The sequence below is a fragment of the Urocampus carinirostris genome, chromosome 1 (assembly GCF_059441175.1).
Source record: "Urocampus carinirostris isolate Australia breed hairy pipefish chromosome 1, RoL_Ucar_1.0, whole genome shotgun sequence".
Lineage (NCBI taxonomy): Eukaryota > Metazoa > Chordata > Actinopteri > Syngnathiformes > Syngnathidae > Urocampus > Urocampus carinirostris.
Window position 1 is genome coordinate 22,509,697 of NC_142349.1, and position 25,437 is coordinate 22,535,133.

General features: G+C 40.0%; 1 protein-coding gene across 2 annotated transcripts in view; it reads right to left on the minus strand.

Annotated features, from left to right (window-relative positions):
* Positions 1-3,271: 3,271 nt before the first annotated feature.
* Positions 3,272-25,437, minus strand: part of col5a3a (collagen, type V, alpha 3a) — a 95,996-nt gene continuing 73,830 nt past the window's right edge. For both annotated transcript variants that reach the window (XM_088330478.1, XM_088330469.1), the window contains exons 28-67: positions 24,344-24,388; positions 24,168-24,221; positions 23,978-24,085; positions 21,897-21,950; positions 21,572-21,625; positions 21,440-21,484; positions 21,228-21,281; positions 21,038-21,082; positions 20,871-20,924; positions 20,727-20,780; positions 20,152-20,205; positions 19,966-20,073; positions 19,352-19,441; positions 19,202-19,255; positions 18,997-19,104; positions 18,795-18,902; positions 18,660-18,713; positions 18,399-18,452; positions 18,196-18,303; positions 17,560-17,613; positions 14,217-14,270; positions 12,561-12,614; positions 12,435-12,488; positions 12,253-12,360; positions 12,117-12,170; positions 11,670-11,723; positions 11,552-11,605; positions 11,395-11,448; positions 11,182-11,289; positions 11,034-11,087; positions 10,822-10,875; positions 10,653-10,760; positions 10,036-10,089; positions 9,910-9,945; positions 9,507-9,560; positions 9,144-9,420; positions 8,843-8,955; positions 8,707-8,775; positions 7,067-7,300; positions 3,272-5,254 (exon numbers count right to left, since the gene is read on the minus strand). In XM_088330478.1, the coding sequence (XP_088186604.1) occupies positions 5,108-5,254; positions 7,067-7,300; positions 8,707-8,775; positions 8,843-8,955; positions 9,144-9,420; positions 9,507-9,560; positions 9,910-9,945; positions 10,036-10,089; positions 10,653-10,760; positions 10,822-10,875; positions 11,034-11,087; positions 11,182-11,289; positions 11,395-11,448; positions 11,552-11,605; positions 11,670-11,723; positions 12,117-12,170; positions 12,253-12,360; positions 12,435-12,488; positions 12,561-12,614; positions 14,217-14,270; positions 17,560-17,613; positions 18,196-18,303; positions 18,399-18,452; positions 18,660-18,713; positions 18,795-18,902; positions 18,997-19,104; positions 19,202-19,255; positions 19,352-19,441; positions 19,966-20,073; positions 20,152-20,205; positions 20,727-20,780; positions 20,871-20,924; positions 21,038-21,082; positions 21,228-21,281; positions 21,440-21,484; positions 21,572-21,625; positions 21,897-21,950; positions 23,978-24,085; positions 24,168-24,221; positions 24,344-24,388 (3,153 nt within the window). In that variant the 3' untranslated portion in view covers positions 3,272-5,107. The remainder of the gene's footprint in view (positions 5,255-7,066; positions 7,301-8,706; positions 8,776-8,842; positions 8,956-9,143; positions 9,421-9,506; positions 9,561-9,909; positions 9,946-10,035; positions 10,090-10,652; positions 10,761-10,821; positions 10,876-11,033; positions 11,088-11,181; positions 11,290-11,394; positions 11,449-11,551; positions 11,606-11,669; positions 11,724-12,116; positions 12,171-12,252; positions 12,361-12,434; positions 12,489-12,560; positions 12,615-14,216; positions 14,271-17,559; positions 17,614-18,195; positions 18,304-18,398; positions 18,453-18,659; positions 18,714-18,794; positions 18,903-18,996; positions 19,105-19,201; positions 19,256-19,351; positions 19,442-19,965; positions 20,074-20,151; positions 20,206-20,726; positions 20,781-20,870; positions 20,925-21,037; positions 21,083-21,227; positions 21,282-21,439; positions 21,485-21,571; positions 21,626-21,896; positions 21,951-23,977; positions 24,086-24,167; positions 24,222-24,343; positions 24,389-25,437) is intronic.

The following is a 25,437-nucleotide window of genomic DNA, read 5'->3' on the forward strand; positions in this document are numbered from 1 at the left end:
AAACAAAACAAAATGGAGGCTCTGGAGTGGCCAAGTCAAAGTCCAGATTTAAATCCAATTTAAATGTTGTGATGTGACGTCAAACTAACAGTTCATGCTTGAAAACTTTCTAATGCCTTTTTTGTGCCTCAATAAATGGAATCAACATTTCAAAACTCCATTTTGTATTTCTTTTGGGTTGTCTCTGTGTGATACAATCGGTTTGATTATCTGAAACCTTTATCGGTAATAAATATGCAAAAAGCACTAAAATTAGAGTGCAAATAGTTGTCACCGCACTGTATATAGTAACAGTATTTAAGTACTTGTATTATAAAGTATTTACTAAAGTAACTTATTTAAGTTACTTTTTTAGGTAACTGACACTTTCAATTTTTAGTGTATGTGGAGTATACTTTATTGTTATATTGTGGTGTATATTTTATGTTCTCTTCTTGGTTTTATTTGTGGGACAGCAAACCCTTGCCGTAAATAATGAAAGCCTGTGCACAACAGAGTTCCCCCCAAATATTTTTTTGCCCAACATTTCCATGTTTTTAGTTAGTTTCTTAGCAAAATGGCTTGATGTCGTCTTGAAGATTGCACAGTTGTCAACCTAAGTTGTTTTGGCACTGTTATAAACAGAGGTCCTTTTTTACAACCTGGACTTTACTGCTTCACAGCTCAGAATGGAAAAGAGTTCAAGGGAAGCGGAGGAGAGCTTCAGATAACATGTTTTTCACTTTATCAGCTTTCGAAAGAGTGTGCCAAAGGAGTTGAACATCGAAATTTATTATGTGTTTTTGAATGTATGTATAAGGGTAGGCAGGTTTTCTAAAGTGAGTTCCTGCTGTTTCTGCAGATAAGATGTGAGCACCGGATAACGTGAAATTACTGAGTGTAGACCTGAAATGGGTGGAATTGGAACGGAAAGTGTGATTAAAATCATATATTGATGAAAAATGTGTCGCGGGATCAGCCAAACAAGTTAGATTTCAACGTTTTGTCATTTCTGACCTTTCTTGGCTTCTTCTCCTATCATCTTGGGCTCATCCTCTCCCCTAGAGGACAGAAACAGGCTAATTGAAATAAATGAAGTTGGGAAACAGAACCACGCTGCAGACATTATGGCGTTTGTTGTTTGTCGTCTCCATCATTTAGAGGGTCAGCAGAGGATCATACAAAAGCATCCTTTCACTTATGTCTTTAATTATGCAGTTTTTTTGTAATGGATATTTTCATGTTCAGTTCGGTGCTTTGTTTGAAGTTGAGAGTTAATAAGTCAAGTCAAGTCATGTTTATTTGTATAGCCCTTAATCAGCAAAAGTCTCAAAGGGCTGCACAGACCACAGATTATTGCAAACCACAGACTATTATGACACCATCCCCTGATCTAAAACCTACATGAGGGTAAATAACACACAGATATTGTCAATATGTAATATAGGGTATTCATATGCTATGGAATAGACTTGTGTTTGAAGCTTCGATTTAAACGTTTCTACAGAGGTTTTAGATCGAGTCTCAGGGGGCAGAGCATTCCACAGCACCGGGGCCCGAATGGAGAATGCTCTCAAACCTGCGGATCTCTTCTTGGCTCTTGGGATCACTAGTAGACCGGCAGTTTCAGAGCGAAGGCTCCGGACCGGAACATAGGGGGAAGTTAAATCTAAAAGATATGAGGGAGCAAGTCCATGCATGATTTTGTATACTACCAACAGAACCTTCTAATATCCATTCAGTATGTGTCAAAAATGCCCACCTGAGTTCAAACAGCCTTCATATATTTTTTCCACAGCATCTTTCTGCTTTTATCTTACTTTCAGCAATGCTGTACTGGGACGTGCAGAACATTGCCGTATTTTCCGGACTCTAAGTACCTCCAGAGTATAAGTCGCATCAGCCAACGTTTGCTGAATCTCATTGAACAGTAAAATACAGAGCATTTGCACCATGTATAAAAATCGCTTTTGAGTAAGTTAAAAATATTTAATTTGGCAAAATGATGCCCTCTGTTCTAAATGTTCGTGTCATGATTGGTAAGATACAAGTTAATGTCATTTTTTCAAAGTAAATATTTTCACCTTGCTCAAAAGTGATTATATATATATATATATATATATATATATATATATATATATATATATATATATATATATATATATATATACTAGACACAAATGCTCTGTGCTTTACAGTTCTATTACAGTTCAAAGTCATTTTAGTGACGTTTGTGTGAGTGACATATGCAAGGGGGTACATTTTCATGCGGAGGGAGTTGAAATGATCAACACAGGCCTAGTTGTCTAGTATGAAAATGGCATGTGAAACGATATTCCGGTAATACAAGTTTAAAAAATACTGCGATTTATACTCCCAAAAATACAGTAGGTAGAAAAAATTGGGAGGAGCGTCAGGGGGTTGGGCTCTTTGGAGAGTTGTTTTATGGACATTGTCACAGTTTTTTGTTAGTATAGCATTAAAAGGGTAAAGGTAAGAAAAGGCTTGTTTTAAATACAGTCCAAATCCCAACCCGAACCCCCCAAATGGAGTAAAAAGAAGAGTTTATTTAAGTGTGTCTAAGAAATGCACATAGAGTAGATGAATGAACTGTCTGAGAGATGTGATCATGCCTTTAAGCCAGGATATGACGACAGAGAGTATCAAAGATTCAAATCCAGGAAGCACATTTAAATTAAACTAATGGCTTTACAGACCTTAAGACTCACTCAAAATAACACACTTGAGGAATATGCATGTAATCACACAGGCTCTTGGCATATTTTGTCGTCAAAAAAATATGACGTAGCGCCACATGGACATTTAAAGACATTGACATTTTCTAACCACCAAATGTGGCCCCATCAGTATCAAGTTTTCATTTGATGCCAATTCTAATAGGGAGCAGAATAACATTTGTAAAAATCAGTACAACAATTTATTTTTCACGACACATCTCGGTAATGTCATTTTTATCCAAAATTATATTGTGAGGGTAGGCGGAAAAAAAGCTCATAATAGCCGATTAAATCGTTCAGCCTATTAATCGGCAGGCCCTCCTTCTAATGCCGGCTGAGCTCGTTTTCATACACGAATCTCCTTTTGTGCTTCTTATGAAATAGTAAAAGGCCAATTCAATTCAAGAGTGGAGTTTCCCTACAAAGCAACGAATCAAACTCTACTGAAATGTCCCCAGCGACCTTCCCTGGCCCTGTGAAATTGGCACAATCAGCCAGAAGATCTGCAAAACCCACTACTAGCCCACCCCACACCGCCCCAAACCTCTCTTTCGCCTTCATCAACAGTCCTAGAGCCTCTCTCAGAGGGTGTTTCTTTCTGCTGCAGGAGCAATTACACCCAACCCGACCCCATTCCCAGTTTGTCCTGAGATCTAACCCAAAGAGGCACACAAACAAAGAGATCCCATAAAAAAGGCACCAGTGAAGCGTGAATAACACGTTCATATTCTGACATAAAAATAAACCAGAGAAACAAAGGTCTTTGAGCGAGGCAGTAAAGTGACAGGAGTTGCATGACATGTCTCTTTCTATAATGGAGCATGGCATCTATGCCTGTTCAAATCAACATGCTCTTAATTCCTGCCCTGAAATGTCCCCGCAGTCAAGAAAAAATTACAGTACGTGTGGAGACAACATTTTGCAAAAAGCCTAAAACAACACGATACTAGAGAGTGACTGTATAGTCCTTGAGAGCCCACATTTAGCTACTAAATGCTATCCACGTTTAGCAAACTGCGCTTCAAGGGAAAAGAAAATAAGTCATTACTCCTCCAAGTCTAAAATGAAGGATGGATCAGGTGTTGAATAAAGGTGCTCGGCACACGGTATAGTTAGCTGTTAGAATGCAGATTTATGTGCCTGGAGAGTACAGTAATCCCGTTTTGCGATTCTGTTTTTGCTGGTTCACTGCTTCGCGGATTTTGAAATGAATTGTCTTTATTGTCATTGATATCAACCTATCGTGCACTGTGTTCCTTAGCAGACAGCAGACAGCAAATAATATCACTGGGGCAGGTTAGGGAATGCTTTGTATGTTGGGTGGGTGTGACTGTGCACGACGGTGGGAGACTGGTGTACGCTGTCAGTCAAACAGGGGGGCTGGCACACAAGTGAATGTGGCCGCCAAAACAAACTGAGAAGCAGGACAACAGCTAGCTTTTAGCGACTAATTAAATTAAAATGAAATTTATAAATCAAATCATACTCTGAAGAAAGTCAGAGGAGCACAAAGAAATGGTGATCAAAAGCGGGTTGCGGATTATTTAAGCGCCCAGGAAGCGACTGAGAGGGCATGCACGGCTAGGCTACGAAACAACTCTCACAAGCAACCTCTGCCGAGCCTGTATCTCACCAATGCCACATCCATTTCCCATGAAACGGATGACCTTGACCTATAACTTGTGGGAAACTGCTACATTCGATTTTCTTTAATAATCACAGAAACCTGGCACAATCCAGGGATACCTGATGCTAGCATGAAGTAAAGCCTGCCACTCTCTAAATCGCTTTCTAACATTGAAAGTAGAAGCCCTCTAATCTTGTACTTTTTTCTAATGACAATAAAGACCATTCATTTAACTGCAATTCCATTTTCTGTGTTTTTATTTGTAGATCTATAGTTGTTATTTTGTTGCTATCAGTTGGTAAGGATGACAACTTGAGGTCAGTTTGACCCTTGGGTGTTTTTATGAAAGGGCGCCGCTAATTTTGCGGATTTTCACATTCCGCAGGAAATCATGGTCCCCAATAACCTTGATAACGAGGGATTATTGTATTCAGAGCCAGTCTGACAGTTTCACATAGCTCGTAAGTTCGGCAATCAAGAATCATCTGAAGAAAGAAATTGAAAAAGCAAACAATAAAAAAACATAAACACATCTTATTTCCCTTTGGTGCTTTTTTTGCAACTGATGAATGTTTTCTCATTGCTGTAAGGCAAAAGGAATTCCCAACATGGGCTGTGAAAAAAAGTCTTAAATAATATACAACATAATATAACAATAAATATTGCTTGGGGCAGTGGTAAAACTCCCGTCTCTTTGGTTTTGCAGTGTTCAGTGGTCTTGTTTCTTTCTGTTTGTTTTTTTTCTTCCTGACGTTTATTTTTTTCAGCCGGTGAAGCAGACACGTCCAACATGGAATCCAAACTTTTGGTTGTTGTTGCCAAAGTCCGTTGCAGAAACATCCATGATGGGCAGCAACTCGGAAGATGGGGAATCCAGCTGCAGGACAGTGCTTTCCTGACCTTTCCGCACCTGCAAGGGAATAGGTAAAACTGCTATTCTGTGGCATGTGAATAGATTAGGTGGGGGTAAAAACTCTAAACTTAATTGACATTGATCTGATGTGATTAAATTCTAGCCTTCTGGGTTGTATGAGTCCAGGAGGATTTTCTGGATTTTTAGAAACTGGTATTTGGGAGGATCACAATCAAATATGAATTGATACAAATCTTGATATGTTGCGGTACAAATGCAGTTTCATTCAACGAGCAGGTGCAGATAGAATAGATTTGAATTGTCTTTATTGTCATAGACAACAACTTGGTGAACATTGTTTATAACGACATTAAACATGGCATTTCAGTATAAATGTTTAATAAAATTTTGAAAAGACAAAGATAAGATAAAAACATAAATTAGGACAAATCAACAAAAGTTTACAAGGTTTACTAGGAAAACTAACGGCGTATAGAAAACATGTGCTTTCATTGAATTTGGGGGTTATTGTTAATGCACATTTAAACCAATTTTGGATGTTTACACTAAATAAATTATGACCTGATCAAGATGCATTGCTGTTTTAACACGCCAGTTATTTTCTTTCAGTTAAGCATGACGTTTATTCAACTATTCTAGAAAAAAATAAAATAACAATAGTGATAAAAATTTAGATTGTGATTTGATTAAAAAATAATGTAGTTATGATCATTTTGTCATATTGACCATTTCTATGTTGGCAAATAATGGCAATTGGCAATAAAGTCAGCTTTATTGACAATTCTGCAGCATAAAACAGAGAATTGAAATTGCGTTTCTCTAAGCCCTGTTTCTAGAAGATACAAAAATATGGAAGGACACATTACACTAAGACACACATGTAGACAGTATGACACATAGACAAAAGTGATTTAAAATAATCACTTGGGTTTGATTACAGCAGGGGTGGCGAACACGTGGCTCTAGAGCCGCATGCGGCTCTTGGCCAATAAGAATGCGGCTCTTTGCCTCATCATATTTTCTATATACTGTGGCTCTTTACCTTGATTCATGTTTAGTTTTTTTTTTGTGTGTGTGTGTATTGAGGGTAGACACTTTCCTTGAAATCATCACAAGAACAATACTGTATTGTAAGGAGAAGAGTGTGTTATGGGAAATAATATGTTTTTAATTGTGTGTGTCTGTCTGTTATGGCCGGTCAGTGCGTGGTGTGGCTCTTTGACTCTCACCGTTAAAAATTCCGGCTCTTTGTGTCGAACTTGTTTGCCACCCCTGGACTACAGCATCAATGATTGATTCGTCATAATTAACAGATCATCCCAATCGTTAAAATAATCATTTGGTATGGTTTCAGTTTCGATTCACTTGTTGCGACATACCGCAGGACTGCAATTTCACATGTGGCATTTGATTCCGATTAACCAATAAATAAATTCTTGACTTTTGGATTTAAGCTACAGCTTTCCTCATAATTACCATTTAATAGTAATTAATAACTTGATTTATTTGGTCCGTCTGGGGAATTTCATTTTCACCGACTGTACCAGCAGCGGCTACGGTCATTGCTGTCTCAGCAGAGCGTGAGCCAAATAACCTATTTACAGCACCTGGTATTCTCCCATCAGAGTACTAACCTGGCGCGACTAACCCTGCTTAACTTCCCGAGATTGGGCGTTTTCAGGGTGGTATGGCCGCAAACAGGTCGATGTGCTATGTGAAGTTCATTCAGTTAATTAAAAAAAAAAGAGAGGCACCTAAAATATCTGAACTCTAAAGTTATTATGCATTTATAAAAAACAGGTGAATTAAAGAAACCAGTGATGGATAACAGAGTTTTTTAGCACCAACCTGGCATCCGTCATACACGACGTGGATGAAGGAACTTTTGGCCTTGGTCAGCTCTTCGTCGTTCGCGGCCCGGAATCGCAAGGCATGGCTGTAGGATTGTGAGGAGCCATCATACCAACCCACCGAGTTCTGGCACGTGTACGTGAAGCGCTGCTTAGCGGCAGCGCTCAATAGTTTGAGGAAGGTCAGCTGAACCACTTGTACGGTGTTGCCATCCATGTCAATGTAGGAGAACTAAATTATAAGGATATGTTAGTTTTCATCCTGGACAGAGCAATATTTTCAATTACAGTGCCTTACCAAAGTATTGCCCTCCCACAAGAACTTTTTGACATATTGCCATATTTCAGGCTTCAAACTTATAGATAACAAAAATATTTTGCAAGAATTACCAACATGTGAGACACAGTCATGAAAAGAAACCAAATGCATTCAATGTTCTATGTCGTGCAAACAGATAATAAATTGAGGTAGGCAGTAGGCATTGCAAACATATTGGTCTTCTTTGAGTTAATAATTTCTACAACCTCCTTTTGCTGTGTCATTTTTGGGTATGCCTTTAAAAGCTTGTTGTTTTCAGGGTGATGTGCAGTGTTACTTGTACGCCAAACATACCACTTTCAGTCAGCCCCAAAAGTTCAATTTTGGTCTTAGCTGTTATTTATCTATCAATGTGGCTTTTTCATAATATTTTTTCAGTAAGGGCTTACTTTTTGCCACGGTGAAGGACAAATATATTCAGAGTGAGATCAATAGTTGTCTTATGCACAGATTGTCCCACCTCAGCTTTCTATGCGTTTCTTCGAATGTGATCATGGGCCTCTTGGCCTACTTTTTGATTGTTTTTTTTCCTTGTTTGTTAAGAGGAACAGCTAGGTCTTGGTAGATTTGCACTGGTTTTAAACTTTCTATTTTGATTTCTATCTGTAAAGATTCCGAAAACTTCTTGTATCCAATTCCTGCTTTGAAGTTTTCCATAACTTTCTCCGTCCGGTGTGTTCTTTGGTCTTCAAAATGGTCACATAATGCTTCATTATGCCGGCTTTTCAGGTGCATTTTAAGTAAAAGACACACAGGTGCACTCTGTTCGTCATTGGTATCCTTAAAGTCGACATTAGATGAATCAGAAGTCCTCCTGGATTCAGTTGGCTGAGCTGAGAGAACAGCGAGGCAATAATTTTGTAACACCTACTTTTCAGTTTTTTTGTTGTTATGAATACAATACAAACTGTTTAAACAACCTGGATTCCTTTTAATGATGTTCACTATATTTTGTGTACTGTTCCCCAATTCTAAATCTATTGCTTCCTGGTAATCCTGGAAGGGGGATTACTTGTGAGGCCTCTTCTCAAGGTTTCTTATTTTCCTCCTGCTGGGGTTTTGAGTTTTTCCTTGCCCGCATGTTGGTTCAAGATCAGGGGATGGTGTAATTATAAACTCTGCAGTCTTTTGAGACATCTTGTGATTGAGGGCAATACAAATAAATGTGACTTGACTTGGTTCAAATTCATCATTGTGTCTTACATGTTTTTGAGTCTTTGAAAATATTTTCAGTTTTTTTAGCTTTAGGATTTAAGCTTGAATTGTCGGAATATGAGAACAAGTTTGGAATAATACTTTTGCTAGGCACTGTAGGTTACCTTTCTCCCTTTTCTGTATTGACTATACCAGCCTCCTGGTTTCTCTTTGCTCCATGCTGCTAATTTCACCTAAAGACCAATAAGGGAAACAATTACAAAGTGAGTCACTTGACAGTTTGCATTGTAAATTTCTCACTGTTTCGATCTTCTTGTCAGGGTCCAGACAGGTATCTCCGCCAGCTGTGAAGTTGCAGAAAACCTTGAGGGCATCTCGGTTGCACCCTTGGTTAGGATCAATCCAATAGTCACCTAACAAGCACACACAAGCATGTTGTCACCCTCACAATGCAAAGAAAGGTCAAGACAAAGGATGTTAAGCTCGTTTTCAATCACAGGATGACAGTTTGGTCCCCATTCAGAGACTAACATAATTTCTGGTGCTTTAATCACTAATCCAGGAAAGACAGCACAGCAAGTATAACAAGTTGCTTATTCACCATCTTTGAAATCGGGCTGCACCATCATGAGCTCCTTGCAGGTCCGTGCCGGGCTATCAAACGTCCCCAGGGGCCTCCTCATCAGCTCTACGTCGGTTTTCATGGATGAAAGTGTGGCAAAGACTTCTTCCATTCCGTCCTCCCCGTCAAAAGGTTCATCTGATTGCAGATAGTCTTCCATATTGATAACAGCTTCCTCCTCTTTCAAAGAGTTTCGTCTTTTCTTCTTCCTGCCCTCGCGCATCGGTAGAGGTTGAACCACTGTCGCAGCTGGTCCCTGTAGGATGTCATGCAAAGAAGTAAAATTATGGGGAAAAAACAAAGGTCCAGAAGGCAACAATGCTGATCGTCACGTGTACTGACTGGAGGTCCTGGAAGGCCAATAGGGCCCGGATCACCTGCGGGGCCGATGGAGCCCTGTAGAAAAGAAGAAAATATGACTTGTCATTTGATGGTGCCCAGCTTTACAAAGGCGCATAAGGCAGCGGGTTAACAGGAATACGTGTCTTTATGCATTTGCAGTCAGTGGTCGAAACTCACAGGAGTGATTTTGAAAATCATGCTCGCTGTTATCCTAGTAACAACAGGCCTGACAAATCTCCCACTAGACTTCATGCTTGTGCAACAAGCTTTTCGATAGGTTGTCATTATATATATATTTTACATCGAAGCAAGTGGAGCATACTGTGTCTCTTGTCCACCACACATGCAGAGAATTGTCAAATAAATAACCTTGTAAAATTTTATAGCCAGTTTTTGGACTTACCATGTCACCCTTGGATCCCTTATCTCCACCTGCGCCCTAATAACAGAATAAGGAACATGAACATTTTATTGCAAGATATAATAGTATTAAATGGTACAGAAACTCTTAGATGTAAAAGTAACTTACTGACAGACCAGGTGGTCCTGGTGGTCCAGTGGGACCAGGTAGGCCAGTGACACCCTAGATAAATAAAGTTACAAGGACTTATTTTAGTTTACTTAATTATCACTATTACTTATCATTAGTACATGAGTGCTGCTTTATTGAAGGGTTAAACATCTTGGTGTGCTGTTTGTGTTTCTGGTAGTATATTATGTCTTTCCCATTATCCTTTGCATTGTGTCCTCAGATTGATGTTTACCTACGCAGCACCGAATTGTATACTTACCACCTGAACCACTGATCCACACACTCTGCACAATAACATATGCAAACACAATCTTTGTTTGCTTTGCGCTGGCTTCTACATTTTCTAAAATATGTTTTCCATTAATCACTGTATCCTTTATGTATGTGAAATTTAAGTAAATATTCATTCACTTTTAATTATTTTAGTGTTGGACTAGGTGAATACTGGTTAAGCTATGTGTTTGTGTGGAAACACATTGTGTATGTTCCTCTAGTTTATGTGCTCAACTTTAGAGACCAAAATGCAAAACACACCCACAACTCAAAACTTGCATGTCAAAAAATACAAACCACAGCTTGCATGGACCTCAAAGCACCATTGTAAGCATTCATACCTCATCTCCTTTGGGGCCATGTGGTCCATCAATACCAGGCAGGCCTCTGTCACCTTTCTCACCAGGTTCTCCCGGAGGGCCCACAAGGCCAAGCAGCCCACCATGACCCTGCAAACAGATGTATTTTAAAACTTCTCTCACAATTATATAATTATTCTCGGTGCTGTACTTTTTCTCCTTCAATTCCAGGGTCCCCCTTCAATCCTTGAAGTCCTGGTGGTCCCTGTAAACAATTCAAGACGTGTCAGTTATCCCCTTAAATTTTGCAAACTAAAGCTTGGGAAATTTATCAAATTGTGCTTGACTCCTTTTTTGGTCAAAAATTATCCTGAATTGCCATACAATTTATTAAATCCGTTAGCAGCCTAATTAGGAGCTCACCATCGGCCCTGGTGGTCCAGTTTGTCCTTGCGGACCAGGTAACCCTTGCTCACCCTGGAGATTAAAGAAATGAGTAAATTGTTACCCAATGAGGTTTAAGAAAAGACTTTCAAATGTTTGCTCTGTGATCTTCATTTAGGGCACTGACCGAAGGGCCTGGGATGCCATGAAGCCCGTCTGGACCTGGTTTTCCCGGTTGGCCTTGCGCTCCTACAGGGCCAGTCTTACCTATTGAACCTTGAAGACCTGTTGTTCCCTACAAAACCAAAAAAGATATAGACATGACAATGTACCTACATAGAGATGAGGGTGAACCAATATTTTAATAGGAAGGAGTTGAAGTAAAAACGGTCATGCTCACCTTGGCCCCTTTTAGTCCCTGCTTTCCTTCAAGTCCTGGAGCGCCCACGTGACCCTGAAGTAGAATAATTTATTGATGTAAGGAAGCTTAAAACTATTTAATTGATAAATACATGCCAACTAGATGAAAACCAAAACATATGACATATTATTATCACCCTTCGTCCAGGAGGTCCTGGAGGACCAGGCTCTCCAGAGGCTCCTAGGGGTCCCTGCAGGTGATATTAGTCATTTTAAGTTGGTGTTACAAAACACCCACTCATCCTGAAAACTCACCGCTTTCCCTGTTTCTCCGACATCACCTTTAGGTCCAGGTCCACCGTCTTGCCCCTAAATCATAAACAGTGATTTGTCTCTGAAACTGAAGATTGTAGAGTATGGTTTTGTGGGTTAACCAAGCACTACCTTGAGAAGAAATTACTTCGATTGTTATTGTCTTTCTCAATTGGAATGGATGTGTGTTTTCCAATTTCCATTAGTACTACAATTTTGGTCTATGCTAATTGTGAAAAAGTGACAAAATGTGCTGCAGCTAGAACAAAGACACTATGGGGTTTGTGTCAAGCGCAACCATTTGTGTTTATGTTCAAGAAGTGGTGGTAAATGATTTTGACTAAATAAGAGCATTAGGTCTTTAAAAATCTACCTTTTGATTTTAAATAACCAGCCTCTCCACTTGAATAATTATACAACATTAAAAGGAAGGGGTTTTTCGTTTCTTACCGTGACACCAACTTCTCCACGTGGTCCTGCATCTCCTGGGAATCCAACTGGCCCCTTGGGAGACAGATTTGTCAGTAATACCCTAGACAAAATCATTTTGTGTTTTCATTGTAATGACGGAGTCGAACAAACTAACAATATTGCCCTTAGTTCCATCCTCCCCTGGCAGTCCTCGGACGCCTGGAGGTCCTGGAGTACCAGGTGGTCCAGAATCGCCCTTTTCTCCAATGTCACCTTTAATGCCCTGAAACATCATAAACAGGTTTGTCATAAATAGTAAAGTAGTGATGAAAGGAAGACAGGCTAGTCTTGACGTACAGGTAGACCGGATGTGCCAACGGGTCCTGGATCCCCGGCCTCACCATCTTCACCCTAGAAAAACAAAACACATTACAAGCCATGAGCGAAAATATTTTCTAATCTTTGCTTGCGGGGCATGCTGACCTTCTCTCCAGGAGGTCCTGGTTGACCAACTCCACCTTGCATTCCTGCTGCGCCCTAATGACAAAACATGTTTTAAAAAGAGCCAAGGACATCTTTAACATACCATTTTATCACAAAAAGCTTATATTGATGGGCAGTCAGTTGTGCTAATTAAAAGAAAGATCTCAATGTGGCATGATAGATTTAATGAGTCAGGTGCTGTTGGTCCTATGTTCGTTGAGGAGGACACTTGATGCATTTTCATATTTTGCTGCATTTTGACAAGCATGGTAGATAATCTGTAAAAACAAAGCACTGCCTTCCCTCCCGTCACGGTGCCCACGTGATATTCAACTTGAACACGCATCACCCATTATGTATCACACCTTGCTGCCCTTGAACATTGAATAATTGAGCTCAGTGAGACACTATGCAGATAGATAGCCATTATCCAGGTAAATATAAACGCCTCTCCAGGCTGACCGTAAAATAGTTTTAAATGATTAATGAAGCTGAAAATATAAGTCTTTCTTAGGGAATCTCCATGCCACATTAATTATTCAAGAGTCTAAGGTAGATGGCAGAGTGTGGTCAAAACGACGATACCGCCTTCTTTTAGCTATCCATGCCTTCAATTTTGAACTGGAACCTCTTTTTTTCACATATCTTGGTCTCCGAAAATTAATTCCCAGGGGTGTTCATTGGATGCACTTGTGAGCCATTAGAGACTGTAAAGTAAGCAATTTTTAGTCATTGTGTACATGTATTTCTCAGACTCCTATGTTACAAATTAATTTGCTATGAAATTAACCTGTTTTTCTATTTTAAGACACATGTAATCATTCACACACACACACACACACACACACACACACACACACACACACATATATAGTCTTATTCAAAAATCCACGCATTTCAGTATTTTTCCATTGTATGTAATGTAATGCGCATCTGGACTTTTCAATAAATACGTGCTACTGAACCGGAAGTAGTCAGAAAGATCCGGACAGCGAAACGTGCCACGTTGCATCTCGTCGCTGACGAATCTTTTTCCTACTGCAGTAGCAAAACTTTATTCTTGCCTTTGCCTGAATTCCTTGGTCAGCCGTTGGTTTATCTCTTTTAAACCCGACAGAGACAAACATCCTTGAGTACAACTGATCTGATTGTGAATTTAAAGACATAGAGAAAACCTGTGTAGTAGTTTTGCCTATGCTATCTGATTCCTTGGACCATTTTCTTCTGGTGTTTTATAGTTTCAAGTCTGGTATATTTCCAGCTCAGTATTCAAGAACGGCAGCAAACTGACCTAATCAGATTTCACTTCACATCACTAATGAATTCACTTTTTTTTATTAACATAGAAATCATAGCAGTTGGCAAATATGGCAGCCACATTTTAGTTTAAATGTCGATTTTGAGAGGTTCCTGAATTCCCTGATGTGGTAGTACTTACGTTCATAAAATTTGAGGGACTAACCCACTCAGAAAGTCACAACTAAAGTATATATTTGTCTGAAAATATCAGTATACAAATGTAACCATTTGTTTTATTTTGTTACAATATATTTCTCATAAATTCCTGCATAGCATATCTTATGTCAGTACAGGACATGATAACTGGAGAAAATGAATTGAACTTCAACAATACCAAAAGGACATTAATTCATCTACCTCTGCTCCTATCTGCCCCTGGGGGCCTCTGGGTCCGTGCTGTCCTGGGGGCCCCTGTGAAGATAAGATCAAATGTTTTCTTTTGATGTTCAAGGCTGAAAATCACCATTGAATTTCATGACCCCGAGAGGTGAGCCCAAAAAGTTTGCTGAATACATAAGGTTTGTCAAATTGTAAATTCATCCAGACAGATCGTTACTCTCCATGCTTAGACTTTTTCTCATTTGCCCCGCCACCATAATCACTCTTTTTCTTCTTTGTAATGATAAAGCTGTTATGATCAGCTTGCAGTCAGTCAGAATGTGATCAGACTGCACATTACCCCACTATAGCCGCCCAGAAATTAATCCCAACTATTTTTCAGTTGAGGAAACATGAGGAAAGGTTTGAGGTCCACACTGGGAGGAACGTTCTCCTTGTAGACCGGAAACAACACAAGTTCATCCATCCAGTTTGGACAAGCTTGTGACAAGTCTTCATCTGCACCAGTCAAACATAAGTGCGGGTCTCCTGAGTGTCCTTGGCAGGATCCTGCACCCTGACGTTTTTGTTCTGGCCCCGTACCGCCACATAATCTGGCTGAGGAAGCGCAGGAGCTGGAGAGAATCTCACCAAGCGTGTGTTTATGGTTGACAGCACAGCGAGATAACTGTCACAAAGGCGGACACTCATTAGTCAGCCAAGGCTGAGGTTGATCTGATTAGCAGCTGTCACGGCGTCTTCCTTCCTTCTCGCAGTCAGCGGCCCGCCTCTTCCTTCCACTCCATTGCTCCAGTTTGCTTCCTCTCTTTCACTCTTATATTTTTTCACTTTCACTGAGGGGAACATTGCTTTACTTTCCACTTCAGTATTTTACTGTTTTGTCACATTTGCGACCACATAATTTATTGGCCAGTAAAATCTCATTACTTCCAAAGTTGTAATCTTCATACTGATAATAATAATATTAACAACAATAACAACAATACATTTTATTTCGAAGTGCTTTTCAGGCAAACTACACCAGTGGTACGCCTAGAAGGCCTGAAAGACCTCTCCTCACCTAAAAAATATCTGAATTATGTTATGTTAATGATATTTTGTCCATCACCTAAGACCGATTAATGAAAATGATAATAACAATCGATGACAATATAATCAATTTCACACACTGAATAATAGATTAAAAAAGATTTATATTAATGATATATTGTATTTATAGTTACTGGCTTGTATGCCTTTAGTTAAGCATTTTCATAATATTTGTCACCTCATGGTTCCACATTGTCGATTATAAAATATAAAAGCAGTTCAGCAATCCTTCCTTAGTTTTTCAGTTTTGATTTTAGTTGTGGTCAGAGACATGTACCTGTGCCTTTAATATGACTCAAAATAATAATATCTTCATCACAAAGTTTGTTTTTGGACAAATTACAAAAGTCACAGGAGATGCAATGCTTATTGTGCGATGTGATACTTCAAAATAATTTCAAAACAAAATAGTTCTTGCTCTTTATCATTATCTACACACACCGCTGCCTGTCATCTCTAAAGAGCGGATGACGCTTTACACAGAAAAACAACAGTGACCAGATGATGGAGGTTCCGTATCTGAGTCAGATCAAAAGGCTTCTCCTTGTACTGGTAAACATTAAAGCCAGTTCAGGGGGAGCAAACCACTACCCAAAAAACGGCCTGGAGAAACACCACAGGAAGTGGTACACCTGCAAACCAGGTGGTTAAGGGGATCGGTAAACAGTGAACCATAAAATAAATGCAAACTGTCTGTCAGCTTCCTTTCATTGCTTCTTCCTGGTTGTGCTGCTTTCAAATGTGTGCATTCGTATTTAAGCATTTAATCAGTCACTTTTCAGGCATTTGTTGATGCTAGGCTTCGAAATCTATCTGGAAGCCTTCAAAAAAATATTGAAGGCATAAAATGTCAAATCGATTTTTGAGAAGGCTGTTTGTTTAGCAAATCAGATTCCGGGTTGGCTTCCTAACACCTGCTTGAGACCGGTTTCACAAACTTGATTGATCAAAACTAATAATGAAAAAGAGGGGACCATGTGAAGCAGTCTTGGTTTAGGTGGATGAATAGCCTAATCTGAAAAGGTGGGTTCCGATTTTGGATTGGAAGATGAGCATGGTGGCAGAGTTACAGAGGTCTGGTAGTAGTGCTTAATCTTTTTAAAAAGGGTAATATGATCTCAATGAATCAATCGAATCAATTAAAGTTTATGCGTAAAGCCATTTTCAGCCAATTAATTGCCACTCAAAGTGCTGTATAAAAACATTTAGTGTACAATAAGAGAAGAAAATACCCTCCTTTTTCTCTCACAAAACAACCCAAGTGGCTGAAGGTAGTTTACTCATTGGTTTTGGTCCCAACCCTTGGAACAGTGAATAGACTGCTTTCAGAAGACCTCAGGGACTGCGGACACTGACATAATTTGTATTCCAAGTGAAATTTGAAAGTCCTTGTGAACAAGGATATTTTACCAAATGTTTTAAATCAGATTATCATTGCTCCGCAGAGATGTTCCCAGATACGTTATCGTTATGCTTTTCTTCATTTTCTAATTTTTGTATATGATAAACAATAACATTTGAAACAATATTGCAGGTGGCGGACCTTAGCTTGTTTTTCCCAGAAGAATAGCTGCAGTATTCTAATAGAAGAAAGTGAAACCAGACATGCTGCCATCTTGCATCAAGTCTGAGCGATACAGAGATTAATCTAGCTGTAGCAATGCGTGCCGTGAAAGCACAACTGTCATTTGTCATTTAAGTAAGGCCAGTAATTTATTTTCGCCAACCATCATCACCTAATGCCATAATAGTTTGGGGGGGAAATGTAACCACTGTACACTTTTTTAACAAAGTAAGATATTTCTTTGATATATGATGCTCAACAGAATGCGGGTAAACATAAATACAGACACAAATGAGAATATCTGTAAATCAGAATTCAATTTCCATGTTGAACTGACATGAGAGCATCTCAAATGCAGATTCAAATACATGATGACGTTGTTCTGAAACCAACATTTACTAAAACACAGCCTTATCCAGAAAAACAAGAGGAGGATGGGATTTGACAGAACAAGACCTTCGGACAGAGAGCAGAACATTAACATTCTATCCGTTCATATGAAGTTGAGCCTCCATGACAGAAGTGTCATTTGAGGCTGTAATCCATTACCAAGCAAAGTTTATTCACCTCTATTTATTTGAATCATCCCATCTTCAAGCAAGTCTTACTGATGTCCATTCATTATTATTGATTCACTTGCAAGTCAAGGGGAGCTTATAACCTTGACAAATGCTTCTTTACCATAAAAAAATAAAAGGAATCACTCACCATAGAGCCCACATGGCCAGTTTCTCCTTTCTCGCCTGGCAGTCCTGGCATTCCCTAAACAGAAATACATCATTTTAGTTATGAATTAATCAATCAATATTCAATACAGGTTTTGGACGCATTTTTCATGGCCAATTCAAGCACTTTTAAGGACTTTCGGACCAATTTTCCAATTTCTCCAGTACAATTAAAATTGAAAAAAAATCTGGTAAGAATCATGTATTTTGCAGAGCCACAAATATAACTGCTATTTATATATGAATTTGTTTATCTCGGTTGTAAATGTATCAAGAAATTCCATTTTTTTTAGGCAAATCTCTCCTGATATAGGTTTTGGGTCAAAATGACAGTAATATGTAGCTTACATTTTCAGTTGCAGATTGTTCTTCCCTTTACAATTTACCACACGGCCTGTATTAAATGTACTAATGGAAAAGCGAAGCCACCAGAGAGCAGTATTTGTTCTCTTTAAGCAGACTTGTTGAGAAACATTCCACCAATCAAAAACACTTCGCCAAAAATTAAAGCACTTTTGAATCTGTAATGATTAGATTTCATGTATTTTCAAGGATTTCAAGCACCTGTACGAACACTGTCAATACATACAGTGGTTGTTAAATCAACAGCTCTAGTTACCTGTAGCCCCGTGGGACCTGTTGCTCCCTTGAAGCCTCTCAATCCTTCATCTCCCTTGGCTCCATTCATTCCCTGCTGCCCTCGAGGCCCCGGCTCGCCATCTGGACCCTAGATCACGCAAAGTCGGATCACCGCCGAGAATACAAGCAAAAGATGGGTGGCGATGAAATTTCCTACAGTACATATGAATTATGGTGCCTTACCAGTATTCCTGGCTGGCCCGCGGGTCCTTGGATTCCAATAGGTCCCGAGGGGCCCTAAAGAGCAGAATGACTGTTAAATGCTTTCACTGAAGACCTTATTAAACGCCATCTGCTCATTATTGCAGTGGGGTGCATTGTAAAGACAAACTGTTATCGTAATGAATTATCCCAGACCAATAATGAGTCAGGATGTATTCTGCCTCCTGCTGGTGCACGTCGCTTTCATAATATTGAGATTATTGAAATGGAATTCACACTCACTCCTTCTCCTTTGTCACCCTTGCTTCCCTTCTGGCCCGGTCCTCCTGTCTCACCCTGGATACAGGGAAAAGGAGAGAAGTCGAGAGAGGTATCTTGAAAAGCAGAACTTTTGAGCGTTGTAGCAGCGTTTACTACCTTGTCTCCATCCTCACCCGGAGGCCCAGGTGCTCCCACCAGTCCTGGCAGTCCAACAGGTCCTTGTTCCCCGTCGTTTCCTGCTGGACCAGTTGGCCCCTTCTCTCCCTTGTAGAAATGAGAATCCAGACAGTTGTAGTCATCATCTTAAATCAGATTCTAATGGACATTTAAACTGAATTGTGAACGTTTGACATCTTACTGGTTCGCCTTTCTCTCCGACTGGTCCCGCGGGGCCCACGTTGCCTGTTGGTCCTGGCTGCCCGATTGCACCCGCCGGCCCATCAGGTCCCCTCTCTCCAGTGGCACCCTACAGCCACAAAAAAAAATGTTATTCAGTGTGGACAACACCTTTTCCCCCTTCACCGTTTGAACGTTTTGCTCAGGTTCTTTAAAATGTGACTTACGGTGAGTCCTGCAATACCAGGTACACCCTCTCCTCCTTTCAAGCCTGCAGGACCCTGGAAGAATAGACAATTCTGCAATGAAGCGCCTGGATTCTGTCTTTTTTGGCTTCAGGATTCAACTGCACTTAATCTCCTGAATTTGGACAATACCTGTGCACCAGGAATCCCTCTGCTTCCTCTAAATCCCTGGATCCCTTCTGGCCCACTCTTTCCTGGTGCTCCTGGTGGGCCGATGTCTCCCTGGAAGTATGATAAACAGCGGTCAATTCTGTTTTTTTTTTTACCCTAAATAGAGAGTCTCATAAATAACTAAGACTGATCTAATCTCATCTCATCTCATCTCATTAACTGCACCGCTTATCCTCAGTAGGGTCGCGGGGGTGCTGGAGCCCATCCCAGCAATCATCGGGCAGTGGGCAGGGGACACCCTGAACTGGATGCCAGGCAATCGCAGGGCACACAGGGACAGGCAACTCGGTCGCTCATTCACACCTAGGGACAATTTGGACCGGCCAATCCACCTGAAATGCATGTCTTTGGAATGTGGGAGGAAACCGGAGTTGCCTGAGGAAACCCACGAAGCACGGGGAGAACATACAAACTGCACAGAAAATCTCATTCCGTGATATTTCTTTCTGTCACAATTAAACACATTTACCAGTAGCTGCAGTGAGATAAAGATGGCCGTCATTCATCAACTTCTAATCAAGAGACAGAATTGCAAAAACAATGATCATGCTGAAAATACAAAAAGAATTGCTCACCTTTGCTCCCTCCTTTCCAGCCGATCCAGGTAAGCCTTGTTCACCTGGTGGTCCAGGGGGACCTGGATGGCCCCTGTCGCCATTTGGTCCCGTTTCACCAGACTTTCCCTGTGGGTTAGTGAGATTCGGACACTTATTTGAAATACTGGAAAAGTTATTGATATTAATTGGGTGAAATCCGCTTACCTGTGGTCCTACAACACCCGAGGGACCAGGGGCGCCATTTTTGCCTTGGAATCCCTTATAAGATAGAAAATTTAGTCTCATGCTGTGTTGTGGCCTCAATATATGACTCTCAGTTCCTAGGCAAGTTATTGTCAAACAATAATATAATGTAGGTGTAATCGGGGTTGGGTAGGGTTACTTTAACTTGATTACTTTCAATTACTTTTGGATTACTCCAATACCAAATATGCTAATAAAAGACAAAAGAAACTAAATATGAATAAAGTTACTAAATTTAGTGCAGGCTTGGGGAGTAACGGAATAGATGGAACGGCAAAAATGATGTTGGCAAGCTGTTTGGATTTATTTTCATTTTGTTTCTGTCGCATTTTATGTTAGTTTTGCCAGAGATCAAAGTGATCAAAGCCAGGAGAGAAAGCTTACCACGTGTTGTGAGTCATGATTTTATTCATATTTAGTTTCTTTTGTCTTTTATTAGCATATTTGGTATTGGAGTAATCCAAAAGTAATTGAAAGTAATCAAGTTAAAGTAACCCTACCCAACCCTGGGCATAATGGAATAGCAGACAACTTACTGGCTCTCCTCTATGGCCAGGATGACCTGGAACTCCGTCTTTTCCGGGAGGACCCTAGACAAATAGTATTTTATATCAGCATCAAACAAAAAAATTCTAAAAAGAAAATAACAAACACATACAGTTACTGTAAAGAATACCTACATTTGGTCCTTTGGGACCTGTTTCACCTTGCATTCCCTGTGGGCCTTGAGGACCCTAAAAATAACATTGTTGCTGATTCAAGTCAACAATTGTGTGTTTTGGAGACTATGCAGTTTCAAGAGACACATGAGTACAGACAAGCCAATTCCCATGGATGTTGAAGTTACCTGTTCTCCAGGGGATCCTTGAGAGCCATCTTGTCCAGATGAACCCTGAAAAAAAACATGACAAGCTTATTGAACATTCTGAAAATTCTCCCTGCTAAAAGTTATTGTTTCACAATGTGATGCTATAATCTTTCAAGATGAGGGTATGTGTGTCTTTCTTTATTTTTTTTTCTTTGTCAAGTCCAGTTACTTTGTCGCCAGGTTTTCCAGTTGGACCTTTTGCCCCTCTTCCTCCTCGGGATCCCTGCCGGGAAAAACACAAAAGTGTAATAAGCATGTGAAAAGTTAACTTTGTCGGGTATTAGGCAGAATCTGAAAGTAAACCCCAGAGCTGCCACCTTCGAATCACATTCTGATCATGCACATGTCAGACTAGAACTTTACAATCAGTGGCGTACTTACATTAGGACCTCTCTGACCTCCAGATCCAGGCGGACCAGCTGGACCCTTGATTGAAAAGAAAATGGTCAAATTTGACCGGGCTTCCGATTGTATGTGGATTTGAATGAATGTGAGATTCGCCCTAGTCCTTACTCTGCGTCCCTTTTCCCCTGATGATCCTCCCCCACCAAGGAAGCCAGGCGATCCCTGAAAAGGAACAAGGACGTTAATCAGCCTTGTGCATCCATTACAGTGTCCCACCACTGTATAATTAAGTACTTAATCAAATATTAGCTAACCTTATTCAAAACCGCACAGTGTTAAATATCCTCAATTATCATTGTGAATGATTCCCAATGTATTGATTTATTAATATAGCAGAGTTTTAACAAATTCAATATCATCATTTGGGTTTTTTACCCCCAAAAAAGATGGGTACAGATAATGATGAGATCGGGTTTAATTTGCTCTTGATTACCTTTGACCCTTGCCGTCCTGGGTAACCAGGCAGTCCTGGCACTCCAAGGTGGCCCTATGAAATATAACAAAATGATATTAGAAGTGGATTAGAAAAAAATGACTAAGACAACCTGTACAAGTCACATTGGCAAAAAGCATTAGTCCTTATTTGTTGGGAAAGCACTTCTATTGTCAAGTTGACATTTTGGATGTGATGCATCATTAGCATTTAGAGACTCATGTGAAATAGTGTCGTAATCCTGAAGTGAGTTCCTGCATTTTGTGAGATCATGCCGTCCTTGACGTTTGACCAAGTAAGAAAGGTTAAAAATGCCTAATGACTTTTGGGTATACAATAAAGAAGTAGTCAACACTGATGAAACTATTGAGCCAATTATGGCTGCTGTGCATGACCTGGATACCGAGTGTGCAGTATAATACAGAGCATAGTCAAATAAAGAGATTCACAACTACTCTTCGTCAGTGCACTGCAGTAATATTAGTTAAATTTTGCAGAGAGTATAGAACAAATTTCTGTAGGTATTTTATAAGTTAATCCCGTTTTTAATGTTGGACACCTGCAAAGGAGATTTCATAGGATGCAATTTAGGATGTTATTTTGACTATAATACCTCATTGTTGTTCGTTAATTTTGAATATTATTCAATGTTTACATCATTGTCACTGTCAGCCAATAATGTTGCAGGTATTTGATTTCAACACCCTCAAGGGCGGATCTGCTTTTTGTAACATACGTGATTTTTTTTTTTTTTTTTCAAATATCGGACACCTGGAAAGGAAATTGTAAATGATGCCATTTTGTTATTTTCACGATTATACCTCATTGGTATTTGTTACTTAAAATTTAATTCACTGTTCATCATATTGTGATAATTGGCAAGATGGCGGCGCCCTGATGGCTGCGGCCGCATCGACTTGCAACGGTTTTTTTACGCGTCGGCCATAAGATCCAGTCTTCGACTCAGTTTTGATGGCGCACAAAGTCGGCTCGAACTGCAGATTAAGTTACGATCGCAGTTTTTTTTGCTGGATATGCGATCATCCAGACATCAAGCGCTTGATGTGTATTAGCCACGGACTGCTATGTCGACAAGACCCAGCAGCCTACAAGGCAGCGAAGCAGAGTGGCAAGACGGCGGCGTTACCGCCGAACGAGGACATCAAGCGCTCGGTGCTACGACCACTCGACATCAAGCGCTCGGTGCTACGACCACTCGGGAGTGTTTATTAGCCACGGACTGCTATGTCAACAAGACCTACAAGACCAGCGGCCTACAAAGCAGCGAAGCAGAGTGGCAAGACAGCGGCGCGAAGAAGAAGCGGGCCGGGCTAACAGCTAGGCTAAAGGCTAACCCCTCGACGAAGCGGGCCGGGCTAACAGCTAGGCTAAAGGCTAACCCCTCTAACATTCGCTCTCTGGACAATAAACTGGACCATTTAACAACTGGAAGAGGCATCGAACCGCGAGATGACGAACTGCTGCGCTAAAATTCTGACGAAGACATGGTTAATCTTATCTATCCCGGCTGACGTTCAAAGAAACTGTGCGGGTCAGATGTATCGACATTTCGTTCTGTATACACGTGTACACGAATGACAATAAAGTAAATCTGAATCTGAATCTGAATCTGAATCATGGTAGCTATCAGCCAATAATGTTGCTGTTTATACACTCTAGAAGCAGATCTGCTTTTTGTAATCTAGGAGATTTGACAAACAGAAAGGGCTCAACGGAGGGCTTTTAGAACAGACTTGTGAGGGTTTTTTTTGTACGGTCCTCTTCTGTTTTCCTTGTAGGTTAAAAATTCTGACGTCCTATCTCCTTATGAGTGTTAAAAAAACTATAAACCTATCGGTATTGTTTTACCAACTACTTGTGGCAAGGCACGAATATTGTTCAAACATCCGTCTCTCAAGATGTTTGAATGCAGCAAGTGGATGCCAATCACTTTGGCAAAATTTTAGCCTTCTGCATGTGTCTGTTAGCATCAAAGTCATATAGCCAAGTTCCACAGTGAGCAGAGTATAAAATGTCTCTCTGTGTAGCCCGGCACCAAAAAGAATATACCTGCACTATACCTTCTCTCCAGCAATGCCAGAAGGTCCTACATCCCCCATGGCTCCCTGTTGACCCTTCAGCCCTTCCGTTCCATCCTCTCCACGAGGACCTGTAGCACCACTGTCTCCCTATGAGATCAAAACAGTTTGATTAGTTGATTTGTGAGAATAAGTAGAGAAGCGGTGGGAAGGGTTATAAGTATGCTCAGACCCTGTCTCCCTTGAGGCCCATGTCTCCTTTGGAGCCAGGGAAACCATCTTCTCCCTAACGACAGGACAAGAGAAACTGCATAATGAATGTGTCCCTTCATTGCGGTAGTAAAATCAGTTTACAGCTGACTGACTAATACAAAGCAACTAGACATGTATAGCCAAAGCATAACTTACTTTCTCTCCTTTGCCACCCTTAAGACCTCTGACACCATCCGCTCCCTGAAAGAAAAAAGTATTTTATTTATATTTAAAAAAAAACCTTATTTGATAACATCACCATCAATCATAAGAACGTTCACATAACAAAACATTTCAATGAGGTGGGGGTTTTTCCAGTCAGATTTGGTTTTCTGAGATGAGAAACTCAACATTAGGTCGCATGGCACAATCAAACGAGATCGAGAAAAGACTGAACATAAATAAAGCTTGACTAATCCTAATATAATTAATCAATTTCATTATAACATCTAGGAGTAGTGCTAAATTAAATAGGTTTTAATTCGAACGGGACATGTGTATTGTTTTAGAACTGCAACTAACGATTATTTCAATAATCAACAAATCGACAATTATTATTTTGATAAATTGATGTTGTTTTAAAAACACATTTTTTTATTTTCTCGCCTTTATTCAATTACCGAAGTTTTGGACAGATACAAAAATTAAATATCCATCCGTCCGTTATCTGCACCTCTTTTCCTCATTAGGGTCGCGGGGGTGCTGGAGCCCATCCCAGCTATCTGCGGGCAGTGGTCTGGGGGACACCCTGAATTGGTTACCATACAGTCGCAGGGCACACAGAATACTAAAAAAATGTTTGTTTGTTTTTTAATTAAAAATTGTAACTTAACAATAAACTAATAGTACATACAGATGTATGCTATACATCTGCAAATATGTAAGATACTCCATTCCTAGCAGTTCATCCCAAAATCAGATTACAGTTGGACTTATCATAAATAACCAAAATGAAAAAAGAGTAATACATTCCCTTTTATGTGTACCAAAAAATAAATGTAGCCAGAAAAAAAATCAAACATGTAATTTTCTAAATGTAGTCAATTAATTTGTTTTTTTTTAGTTACCATATTTTAACGATGATAAGACGCACCTAAAATTCTTAGATTTTCTTCAAATTATGCGGCACGCGCAATCGTGCAGTGCGCCCTGTGTCTCACATATCGGCGGTAAGAGACCAGTTCAGAGGTTTAAGAATTGGGCGCCCACCTCGGGGACCGGAATGTCACAGATCCGAGCCTTGTCAAGTC